The sequence below is a fragment of the Muntiacus reevesi genome, chromosome 20, assembly GCF_963930625.1.
Source record: "Muntiacus reevesi chromosome 20, mMunRee1.1, whole genome shotgun sequence".
Classification (NCBI taxonomy): Eukaryota; Metazoa; Chordata; class Mammalia; order Artiodactyla; family Cervidae; genus Muntiacus; species Muntiacus reevesi.
In genome coordinates, this window is record NC_089268.1 from 30756544 (window position 1) to 30769473 (window position 12930).

A 12930-nucleotide genomic window follows, 5' to 3' on the forward strand; every position below is an offset into this window, starting at 1 on the left:
GACTGAAAAAATTAATATTGATGTTTGATTCATATTTTACATGGCTGTTATAACCACTGCAGAGTGATTACTATTTAGGTAGACTGTGTTTAATTCTTATCTGCTACCATGAACTCTGTGACCTTGTGAGAGTACACAATAAGTGCTAATAGAGTGAGTGAATGAAAGAAGGGTTGATATGTGGATGGGTAGATGAACTATTGGTGAAAAAGATGCTCCATTATACCATTACTGTCACAAGTATACTAGATCATTCTCACCCCACTAGTCTCTTTACTGCCCCTCTTACATCTCTGTTTCTGAGGGTGTAGATTAGAGGGTTGAGACTAGGTGTGACAACAGTATAAAACAGGGCAATGAACTTGCCCCGATCTTGAGAATTTCCTGATGGTGGCTGGAGGTACATGCACATGGCTGGAATGAAAAAAAGGGATACGACCATAAGATGGGCTCCACATGTCCCAAAGACTTTCTGAAGTCCAGTTGTTGACTGCATCCTCAGCACTGCCCAGGCAATGGCACCATAGGAGCTGAGAATGAGGATGAGAGGTATGAGAACAAAAATGGAGCTCGTGACCATGAGGGTCAGCTCATTAGTACGGGTATCAATGCATGACAGTTGAAGCAGTGCTGGAACTTCACAGAAGAAATGGTCCACTTGGCGATGTCCACACAGAGGTACCCAAAAGGTAAACAAGAAGTGAAGTGCTGAGTTGGTAAAGCCACTTAACCAACAAGCCACAGCCAACAGATGGCAGAAACGAGGGTGCATGAGGACAGTGTAATGCAAGGGTCTACACACAGCTACATAACGGTCATAGGACATCACCATCAGTAGCACACATTCTGTGGTTCCCAATGCAAGGAAAAAATAAAGTTGAATCATACAGCCATTGTAAGAGATGGTTTTTTCTGGGCCCCAGAGGTTAATCAGCAACTGAGGGATGGAGCTTGTGGTGTAGCAGAGATCCAGAAAAGAGAGATTTGAGAGGAAGAAGTACATGGGAGTGTGGAGATGGGAATCCAGGTATGACAAGATAATGATGAACAGATTGCCTATTAATGTCATCAAGTAGAACATCAAGATAACCACGAAGAGAACTAACTCAAGCTGAGGCCAATTAGAAAAACCCAGTAGAACAAAGTAGTCTTCAGAACTTGCGTTGATTCTTTCCATCATCATGCATTTCTTGTTACCTAAGGAAAGAATTGTATTGTGCTGTGCTAAGTCACTTCAGCTGTGTCTGACTCTGTGACCCTATGGACAGCAGCCCACCAGGCTCCTCTGTCCATGGGATTCTCCAGAAAAGAATACTGGAGTGGGTTGCCATTTCCTGCTCCAGGGGATCTTACCAATTCAGGGATCAAAACCTGTGTCACTTTCATCTGTTGTCAGGTGGGTTCTTTACCTCTAGCACCACCTGGGAAGTCCAAGGAAAGAACTACATAGACTCAAAAAAAAGTACGGAAATTCTCCAAGAACCATAGAAACACTTAGAAAAGAAACAGAAGCCAGATCAAAGAATTGAATACCACTATTCAATTCTAAGGCAATTTGGGCATTAAGAGAAATTATGATACTAATAAATTGAAAGAAATAAGACTCCACAAACTAATACTGATAAATTTTTAAAAGGATAAAGAAACAGTGGAGAAGAGAAAGCTATTCCTCTCAGCAGGATCCTAATTAATAGCTATAGAAGGAATAGCAGAGCTAGAAAAACATAAATGGATGCTAATAACTAGTAAATCAAAATATGATGAGAAATAGGATAGTCTAAAATATCCCTTCACAAATTACACATTAAATACAAAGTGAAAAGTAGTAGACTTTACAATAGGAAAACCTGGTGGACATCACCATAGTCAGGTAATCATGCTAATATCACCAGTGTTGAGACAAACCAACATCATGTGACTATTAATGTGATGCTCTGACTGTGACATAACGTTGCTTCAGTCATATTCCTACCAAAAATGTACAGCTTGATGCTTAAAATGAAGAAACATGAGACAAACTCATGTTGAGACAAGATGGACAAAATAACTGGCCTGCACTCTTCAAAAGTATCAAATTTAAGGGAGACAAAGGCTAAGGAACTTGTTCGGCTTAAAGGAGGACAAAAAGCCATGATATCTAAATGTGTAAGTCTGTACTAGGAAAAAAATAGACATTAACTACATTTTGAGACAATTGGAGAAATATGAGTATGAACTATAGGTTAGATAATAATATAGTATCCATGTTAAATTTTCTTATTTTGTTAACTATACAATGATTATGCAAAATAGCATTCCTATTCTTAGGAAATAAGCAATAGAATTTAGCAGAAAAGAACATGGTATCTCCAAATTAGACTATTACAGTCCAGAAAAAAAAAAGATACCATAGATAAATAGTGATAGGTAAATAGATAGAAATTAATATATTTATACATAGATAATAGATATATACATAGATGATAGATACATAGATTCATATGTGATAGATAGATACAGATAGATGAGAGAGAAAGAAAGAGATTATAGAATAAATCTTTCAGGCAGAATGTAAACTATTGCTGAATCTACTTAAAAGGTTAATGGTAGTTCTTTATACCACTTTAGCACATTTTCTATAAATTCAATCTAGAATAAAAAGTAACAAAAGAGCTACAAAGTATTTATTACTTTTATGCTTCATCCAGACATTTGTGTTGTTATAGAAAAGTAACTTCTTAACTGTTGAGTTATTCTTACTCATCTAAGGACAACATCTATGTTAAAAGTAACTTGAAAAAAATCCCAATATACCAACAGAAGAAAATTTCCAGGAAACAATGTTTTTTTAAAACAAATAGGTTTAGTTTTCTTTTCAGCATTTTCAGGCAATTTCTATTTATGTGATTATAGAAAACAGAATAATTGCAATCCCAATAATCTTACATATAGATGAAAAGATATGAATAACATCAAATTTATTTGTGATTTCAAAATGCTTATATAGGGTGAAAATATTGAGCTTCAAGTAAATATTCTTAAGAAAAACTTTATCTCCCTATTTTTTACTTGCACTCACAATTTATTTCTAAACTTAAAAGCTAAATAGAGGTACAAAAAAGAGACAGAAACACATGGACATCAACTTATGGTTACTCATGATACAAACAAAGCTGAAAATCTTGGTTCACATGACTAGATCTGTTAAATAGATAGGGGAAACAGTAATAAAATGTCTTTTAAAGGACATAAAACACAACTGATTTGAAAAGAGGTATTTTTAGAAAAAGGAAGATATAAAGTCATCCAGAGAACAAAGAAGCAAGGAAGAATGTGAGGTTGGGGGAAGATGGAGAGGAATCTGACTACTGGTGCTGAAAGTTAAAAGTGTGCTCCTGTGTATCATAGGGTTGAGACACTTGAACACAGGGCCTCAAGGAAGTTTTCACACTATTCCTTTCCTCTAGGACAGTAACTGAGACCATATTCAAATTCTGCTCATAGTTTATAATGTCTACATAAATTTTTATTCTCCAACTTAGAGGAGAATTCTGAATGTTTATTGAAACCATTAAATGACTCTGTCATTTTACATACTGAACCTAGAAAACCTTAAGTTTCTTTTTGTTAAAAATAATAATAAAGTACATTTCATAAATAGTTATGACTCCTAACTGATTTTTTTTCTCCTGTGAGTTTTCAGTCTTTCATAGGAAAGATCAATACCATCTTTTGTTATATAGTTTCTATGACAAGGCCTAATAACCACTATTTAAATATCCCTCCTTCTCTCTGTGAATGCTTTGCCTTACTCATCATTGACACATCATATCTTCTTCCCTTCTTCCACAGCCAATTTTTTCTCCCCCACTTTCTAATAAGCTATTGGCCAAAATAAGTAAAAAATCACAGCAGAGCCATCCATGGTTGCCTCTATTGCCTGTGTGTGTGCTCAGCTATATCTGACTTTTTGTGATCCCATGGACTATATCCACCATGTTCATCTGTTCATGGGATTCTCCAGGCAAGAATACTGGAGTGGGTTGCCATTTCCTACTCCAGGGGATCCTCTTGACTCAGGGATCAAGCCCACATCTCTTGCACCTCCTACATTGGCAGGCAGATTCTTTACTATCACACCACTTGGGAAACCCCCAGTTATCTCTTACTGGGGTCTTTTAATTACTCATGTTTTATAAGTGCAATTCCTCAAAAAGCTGTGAGCAGTATCTAACTTGTTGAGTTTCAGCATGAAAGTTAAAAATAGTTTAACCCCACAACAGTAAGACTGATTCAGGCCTTTAAACTCAATCATTCACTAGTTACACTAACCTAGACTACTTCCTGTAGCTCAGAAACCATGCAGGAGAGTCAGATATTACATTACTTAAAAAGAAAAATTTTGTAATCAAACAGAAGATTAACATAAAGAACTTTAAGTTATGGAAGGAGAATAACTATAAAGATGCAACTAGAACTCTAAATGAATCTTGGACCAAGAGACAGTATCTAAGAAAGGACAAGCTTGGAAAGAGGCGTTTCCTGCTTAAGGCTACAGGTCAGACCTCACCATAAGGTGTTGTTGAGCCCACTGGATGATGAAGCCCACCATGGCCGAATCAAAAAGTAGCAATGGTCAAATAGTGAATTACAAAGATTACATCACGTAGCGATCACTGCCTCGAGAGATGATAGAAAAATCAAGAGATTATTTTTCAATTGCCCTAGAAGGGAAATAGTACATCATGAGAAATACAAACCCAAATTCAGTCATTGCTTCTTCTATTGTGGATATAACTTTCTTCTTCCTTGTTCAATTGCCTAAAAATCTTAGTATATTGATTAAAACAAAGTAACAGTCATATCTTAATCTGTTGCATGATCCATCTTTCAACATACTAATAAATGTTAGAGAGGGGTATGAGATAAGAGACAAAAAAAAAAACAGATGTAAGTAGAGAAAAGGTAAGAACTTTATGGTTTACTTTACTTCTTACCAGAGAAGACAGAAATAAAGACCTTATCAAAGGTTGCTTTCATGGTTTGTGGAATGAAATATCTCTTCTCTTTTTTTAACTAAGATAGACGGAAGAAACAGTGGTGAACACAAGTCTCTTTTTCCCATTCCCATATCCCTGGCGAGGTTGTTTTTTCTTGTATTAGTCCATTAATACTCTCAACTGGTGCTTAAGTAATACTCAAAGAACTCTGTCCACTTCTGTCCTTCTCGTGTCTGTCCTCATTCCCTATATTTGTCTACACAATCTATGCCCTCTATCAGTCCTATTGTGGACTGATCTGATCTCTAGTTTTCATCCCTTGGAAATCACCAGCATAAATGGCTGTGTGTACCATATATTCTAATCTACTACATCAATATAGAAAAGCAGAGTCTGAAAATTACTGTGATTATTATTGCTACATAAGACAGAGTCCTGAGTCTACCAAAAAGATCTGGTTTTACCTGGAAGGAGGAACTCATTAGAGCATTCACTGTGTCAGGGGATGGACCCCCCTTTCCTAGAGCAAATGGTGCTTTTATGGAAACAAAAGAATAAACACTTCCTTCCCTTAACTGGGGTCAGTGGGAGGTTAAGTCCCAAAACAGCAATTAACACCCTTTAAGGAGTTGTCCTAGTTAGAACAGTTTCTAAGGAATACCTTCAACATGATACCATACAGTTGTACTAAGATAACAATATCACTAATAAACATGTTTTAAACCTGGTGTTTAGGGAAGGGAGTGAGTTGTCCTGAAGCTTCTTCCTGATTTCTTCATCATCCTAAGGGCCAAAGTTAACAGAATACTTGTCAAAGGTATTCTAATGGGGAGGTGGAAAGGGAAGCATGAAACATTTCTAAAAACAGAATCCATAGGTTTTCCTGGTGGCTCAATGGTAAAGAACCCTTCTGCCATTGCTGGAGACACTGGTTCAATCCCTGATTCAGGAAGATCCCACATGCCTTGAAGAAACTGAGAGTCACAACTGTTGAGCCTGTTCTCTAGAGCCCAAGAGTCACAACTACTGAGCTCACGTGCTGTAGCTACTGAAGCCTGTGCATCCCAGAGCCAGTGCTCCACAACAAGAGAGGCCACTGCAGTGAGAAGACTGCCCACTGCAACTGGAGAATAGCCCCAGCTCACTGCAACTAAAGAAAAGCCCAGGCAGCAATGAAGACTCAGCACAGTAAAAAAAAAACAAAAATTTTTAATGGAATACATAAAGACTAAACTTTGCCTTTTTAATTTAATTCTGCCTGCCAACATTTTTAAGCTTCAAGGCCAAGTTTAGTATTGGAAAAACATATTTGAAGACCATTTAAACTGTAACTAAGATGGTAACTACCAAAACTCAGAAACATAACAAAATTATTTAATATTTCCAAAACTTTTTTCTCAGTAATTTCTTTATGTCTTGTCAAGAGTTTTGCAATAATATATAAACAACTGAAATTACCTTAGATTACTAATCTACATCCAGTAATTTACTTGCTACTATTAAAGTACACCACGAGTTGATAAATTAATGAACATTTTAAAATTGTTATATTGTTTCTAGCTAACATAGTTCATCTGTAGAAAGAAAATTTTGGTGTAGAAATCATATATTGTAATAAAATTACATTTTAAAAACTGTAATCTTTAGGAGAGCAATTGGGTGTTTCTCTTTCTATTTAACAGAAATATCAGAAAATAGTCTTTATGTTTCAGTGGTCTTAATTGTTGTGAAAATTAATAAGAAAAATATATAAATGTTTTCCCCAGTGCTTAGTATGTAATTATTCAATACATATTTGAATAGATATTTTAACAAACACCTATATTTCTTTGTTATTCTTTATTTTAGATGTTTAAAATATTACAATAGAACACCTATATTCCTACAGCTAGAGTCATCAACTATTATTTTTGTTGTATTTATGACAATCATTTTTTAGAGGCTATCTACAACCAGTCTAGTGCATTGTAAGATCAAGAGGAACATACAACTTTGAGAAATAGACTGGATTCAAATCAAGATAGCAGAGTACAAGGATGTGGAATTCATCTCCCCTCACATATTTATGTGGAAAAATTCTCACTGAAAACTAACTGGAGATGACCAGAGAGACTCCTGTACAAGCAAGTCTACAAGAAAGGTAAAAGCAGAATCAACTCAGGAACGAAGACAGGCAATTAGGTCAGGTCCTATGCCCCGAGGAGAGGACTCAGAGGAAAAGGAAGATTACAAAGAAGACCCTCCATGAGGGGTGAGCAGCTCAAGTTACATCTTGGACACCCCAGTCCTGGGGTCTGACTAAGGGAAGAGGAGCTCGGTTGGCTGCTTGGAGGCTCAGAGGGACTAAGAAATGGGCTATGGGAAATCTCAACTCAGTTTGGGAATAGTGCAAAAATGCTTCTATCTTCCTGAAGCAGGGTGGAAAGGGCAGAACAAAACCATGAGGTTGACTGGCTTCACACACAAATGCCCCAGTGAATGTCCTACCCTGAGCTGAGCTAACACTCCAGCACAGCTAGTTTCTCATTGCAGCTCCACTCTGAAGCAACAGCTGCCATGAAAACGGGGAAAGCTCACTGTGAGATGCTAAAGGTAGCTCCATGCCTGAGCAGGAAGAGGGCAACCATTACTGGAATTTGCACAGACAGCACATCACAAGGAGACCATGTGTCTGAGAGTGGCCAGACTACCACATACAACACACTGACTTTTGCCAAATAAACATACCAGACCCTCTTGCTCCAGCACTGCTCTCCTCTGGGGCTTCAGGAACTTGAGACCCACCAGACCCCCAAAAGGACTGTGATGGCCACTGAGCAAAGAGGAAGAAGCACTGGCTCACACCTGGCTCTGGCCCCAACCCCTTCAGTTCTAACCCCATCCCCTAACAAGGTGACAGCTCTCAGTGTACCCTGAGGAAAGACATGATTTGTGTTCAGGTCAAACCCAGTTCTGCCATCAAAGCCACTGCTCCCACGGAGATTGTACAGGGACACTCCCATATAAGAACACCTCTTCAAGGCCACCATGGATAACTTTTTCACTTAATTTCATAGAGACAGAGGAAGTTAAGCAAAATAAGAAGACAGAGTAATTTGTCTCAATTGAAATGGCAAGAGAAAATTTCTGAAAAAGAAACAGCTACTGAGATGGAAATCAATTTTACTAGACAAAGAATTGAAAGCATTAGTAATAATAATAGTAACTGAATTGGGGAAAAGAATAGCTGAACACAGTAAGAATTTTAACAAGGAACCAAAATTATAAGAAAGATCAGTCACAACTGAAGAATACAATAACTAAAATGAAAACACAAGAAAAGAATAGCCAGACTAAGTAATACAGAAGAATGTATAAATCAGCTGAAAGATAGATTAATGGAAACCACTAAATGAGAATAGCAAAAAGAAAACTAAATTTTTAAAACTGAGAACAATTTAAAGGCTCTGTAGGTCAATATCAAGGCACTAGTATTCACATTATAGTGATACCAAAAGGAGAAAAGAGAGAGAAAAGTGTGGAAAACGTAAATGTGCAGCTGCATCTTGAAGCAAGCAGAGCTAGAGTGTTCCCTAGGCTCAGGCTGGAACACGAGCCTGGGGTCAGTCTTGGGAAACTGGCCAGCCGCTTATGCAGCTTTCAATCCTCCTTCTTCTCACTGATTCAGGAGCAAGCAAGTATGCATGTGTTCCTGAAGAGTGGAGTCCAAGCTTTCCACAGCCTTTCTGGTAGTCCCACTGGCTCTCCAACCAGTCAAGGGGGCTCACCTTCCCTGTGCAGGATCCCAGGGTGGGAGGGAGCCAACATCTGTCTGGAACCACTCATTCTCTGGGGAGGATCTCTGCCCACGTAGTCTCTCTTTTCCTCTGAGTCTCCACCCAGGACACAGGTCCCAACCGGATGGCTTCTCTTCCTACCCAATTCCATATGGATATTACTTACAGCCTTGGTTGCAGGAGTCTCTCTCTAAGTCTCCAATTAGTTTGCAGTGAGAACTGTTCCACGGGTACAGTAAGTGCTCTACATACAAAATTCAAGTTGTGAACTTTCAACGATGTGAACGTGCATTCTATCAGCGTCAAGTGTGAGTGAAATTGAAGCTTGCCCTCCATCTCCTATCACTGACGATCCTTCAGCTCTACCATTTTCTACCTTTTCTCCCTCCTCTAGTCAGTAGCTCTTCTTGCCTCTTCACTCAATGCCAGCCTCCGTATGCCAGCGATTGTACTGTACTACTGTATTTTTCAAGGTACTGTGCTATAAGATTTAAAATATTTTCTTTAAATGCAAATCAAAACCACAACGAGGTACCATTACATGCCAGTCAGAATGGCTGCTATCCAAAAGTCTACAAGCAATAAGTGCTGGAGAGGGTGTGGAGAAAAGGGAACCCTCCTACACTGTTGGTGGGAATGCAAACTAGTACAGCCACTATGGAAAACAGTGTGGAGATTCCTTAAAAAAACTGGAAATAGAACTGTCATACACCCAGCAATCCCACTGCTGGGCATACACACCAAGGAAACCAGAATTGAAAGAGACACGTGTACCCCAATGTTCATCGCAGCATTGTTTATAATAGCCAGGACATGGAAGCAACCTAGATGCCCATCAGCAGACTAATGGATAAGAAAGTTATGGTACATATACACAATGGAATATTACTCAGCCATTAAAAAGAATACATTTGAATCAGTTCTAATGAAATGGATGAAACTAGAGCCCAATATACAGAGTGAAGTAAGCCAGAAAGATAAACACCAATACAGTATACTAATGCATATATATGGAATTTAGAAAGATGGTAATGATAACCCTATATGCAAGACAGAAAAAGAGACACAGATGTATAGAACAGACTTTTGGACTCTATGGGAGAAGGCGAGGGTGGGATGATCTGAAAGAATAGCATTGAAACATGTATATTATCAAGAGTGAAACATATCGCCAGTCCAGGTTGGATGCATAGAGACAAGTGCTCAGGGCTGGTGCACTGGGATGACCCAGAGGGATGGGATGGGGAGGGAGGAGGGAGGGGGGTTCAGGATGGGGAACATATGTAAATCCATGGCTGATTCATGTCAATGTATGGCAAAAATCACTACAATATTGTAAAGTAATTAGCCTCCAACTAATAAAAAAATAAAGGAAAAAAAAGTTTACTTTTTGTTTGTTTTTTATGTATTATTTATGTGAAAAGTATTATAAACCTATTACAGTACAGTACTATATAGCTGATTGTGTTAATTGGGTATCTAGGCTAACTTTGTTGGACTTACGAACAAATTTGACTTATGAACATACTCTCAGAATGGAACTCATTTCAGATGTCAGGGACTTACTGTAGATGTACTGCTGATGAGATCACTGCGGGAAGTGAGCTCCTCGACCTCATACTCCTCCACCTTGACCTCCTCCTGGGCATAATTTATTTAACATGGAAACAATAAGGGGAATTTTCTATCCAAATGACAACTTCCTCTTCCCTAGTCTTTCTCCTTTGCCATTATATCATGTCAATAATGAATATTCAGTACCTTACCCACTTCTTATTACATTTACATAATTTTATATCATTGACATAATTCGGTAGCTTACATTTTTTAATCATCTTAATAAGTACTTCTGACTCTATTTTTTTTTCTTTTTTTAATGTTCATGGATTTTATTGTAAGGAATAAGATATAAACTTGTTTATAAACATTAATAAATTTGTAGTAGCTCTTGTCTCTTTCACTGTGTACTGAGTATAGTGATTATGATGATATTGTTTTGAAAAGCACAAAGGGATTCTAATGTTAAAAAAAGAAGGAAGTCAATGGGACAGAAAAAGAGATTCAGAATAGCACCTAACTCTCCTGCCCTCCATCACTTTATCTGGTTCCTGACCGAACTTGTTCCCTTTATAGGAACCAGCCAGAATAGAGTCTTGATTTTCTTCACTACTTTTGATAGAAATCAGTTGGCACTTGGCCAAATTCATGTGTAACTAGGAGATTTTTAAGATTTATTTATTATTATTTTATGATTTATTTATAACAATCAGAAAAATGCTAACTCATCAATATAATGATATGAAAGTTATTTATGTCATTTTCATAACTATTTTTGAAGACTATCTTAATTCAGACAAAAAATTAAAATCTTAGTATTTCACATTAATAGTTCAGAGTGGTCAAATATTTAGTTCCAGTAGTACATCACTTGAATTCATACCATATTATGTACATAGTCTGTGATAGCAGTTACATATAAAACAGATTATTCATTGTATTTTACCATTGATTTATTTTTGTTTTTAAAGGCTATTTTACATCTTACTTGTCTTCTTCCTAAATATTGGCATTTACTATACCAACAAATAGAGAGAGGTTTGTCCATGGCAATCCCTGAGAGACAGAATCAAACTACTTTCTAACACTCTAGTGAGAAGAAAATGTCTCCTGGGAAAGGGGAGGCAGGATAAGTATTCAGAACCAGGAGAAGAAATGAAGCATATGTATTCATATTCCTTTTTTTCAGGACAAAAGAAAGCTCAAATACATCATCATGTAACTAGCACAGCTTTGCATTCTTGTGTGTGTGTGTGTGTGCGTGTGTGTGTGTGTGCGCGCGTTCGCACACACGCGCACATGCATGTGCATGCGCGCAGTTGAGGACACTGCTAGGAGGGACAGGATGCTCTCTGAAGAGACACACAGTCTTTCTGGGAACAGACATGGCCTTGATTACAACAAAAGCTTCTCAGTGCGTGGTCTTGGGAGAGAGGATTGAGATTTACATTCTCTGAATTTGGGGAAGTTATAAGGAGAGTGTGCAGGAAAAATTAAGGAGTGGCTCATCAGAATTGATAACCATCTACTTTTGTCCCTCAAATATTAGGATTAAAGGTACGTGATATAACTGATGTCTTTTTAAAAGAGGATTGTGGAAGACAGTGAATTAAAATGTGAAAATGGATAGAAAACATATAAAGTATTATTCAATTCTAGACATTATTTTAATCAGTTATTTTCCCTTTCTCTGAAGAGTATAAAATTTACTCAGTTTGCCAGTATCTCTGTTAAAAAAAATTGCCATTAATTGTGCTAAACTAATCATTTCACAGGAAATAGATAAATCTCTTATTGTTTGGTAACAGAGATGCCTAGATCATCCTGTTCATGTTACTCCAACCAAAGGATAACGTAGTTCATGCTGGGTTATGTTGAGGCATCACCCAGCTAAATATTAGGTCTTCAATGAAATGATTATGTGTGAATTGTGGAAAGCAATGGGAAATTATTTCAACAATCTTTAATAACTAATTTACATAAGTTGTATATTACTCTCCAAGCATTTTAGAAAGGACAATTTCAGAATAATGAAAGTTAATATTTATTGAGTTTTTCTTGTTTGAGAGGCACTGTTTTATTTCAGGTAAAAATATCTAACAATATCTCTTATGTCTTCCTTTGGCTGAGAGGAAACAAAGAAACATTTCATTATGAGAACAGAGATTAATAAGGAACTGAGTCCGTTAAGGATCATTTATATGGCATTGACCCAAACTGAATTACTTATGCTGGATGATTTCCAAGGTAGAACCATATAGAAAGTACTTGCATTGGATCTTGGGGCTGGGTGAGTTGGCACATGAAGCCAAGCCATTAAGCTATTAAAATTATCTTGTCTCTATGTACCCCAGTGTTCATCACAGCACTGTTTACAAAAGCTAGGACACAGAAGCAACCTAGATGTCCATCGGCAGATGAATGGATAAGAAAGTTGTGGTACATATACACAATGGAATCAGCTATTAAAAAGAACACAACTGAGTCAGTTTTAGTGAGGTGGATGAAATTGGAGCCTATTATATAGAGTGAAGTAAGTTAGAAACAAAAACACCAATACAGTATATTAACACATATATATGGAATTTAGAAAGATGATAACAATGACCCTATATGAG

At 37.2% G+C, this 12930-nt stretch overlaps 1 protein-coding gene across 1 annotated transcript; it reads right to left on the reverse strand.

Annotated features, from left to right (window-relative positions):
- Positions 1-256: 256 nt before the first annotated feature.
- Positions 257-1180, reverse strand: LOC136151581 (olfactory receptor 2J3-like). Its single transcript, XM_065912826.1, has one exon. The coding sequence runs from the start codon at positions 1178-1180 to the stop codon at positions 257-259; it is 924 nt and encodes a 307-aa protein (XP_065768898.1).
- Positions 1181-12930: the final 11750 nt, after the last annotated feature.

What these genes read in the sequence shown, in the direction of transcription:
- LOC136151581 (XM_065912826.1), bottom strand. Translation starts at nt 1,180, where the DNA reads ATGATGGAAAGAATCAACGCAAGTTCTGAAGACTACTTTGTTCTACTG.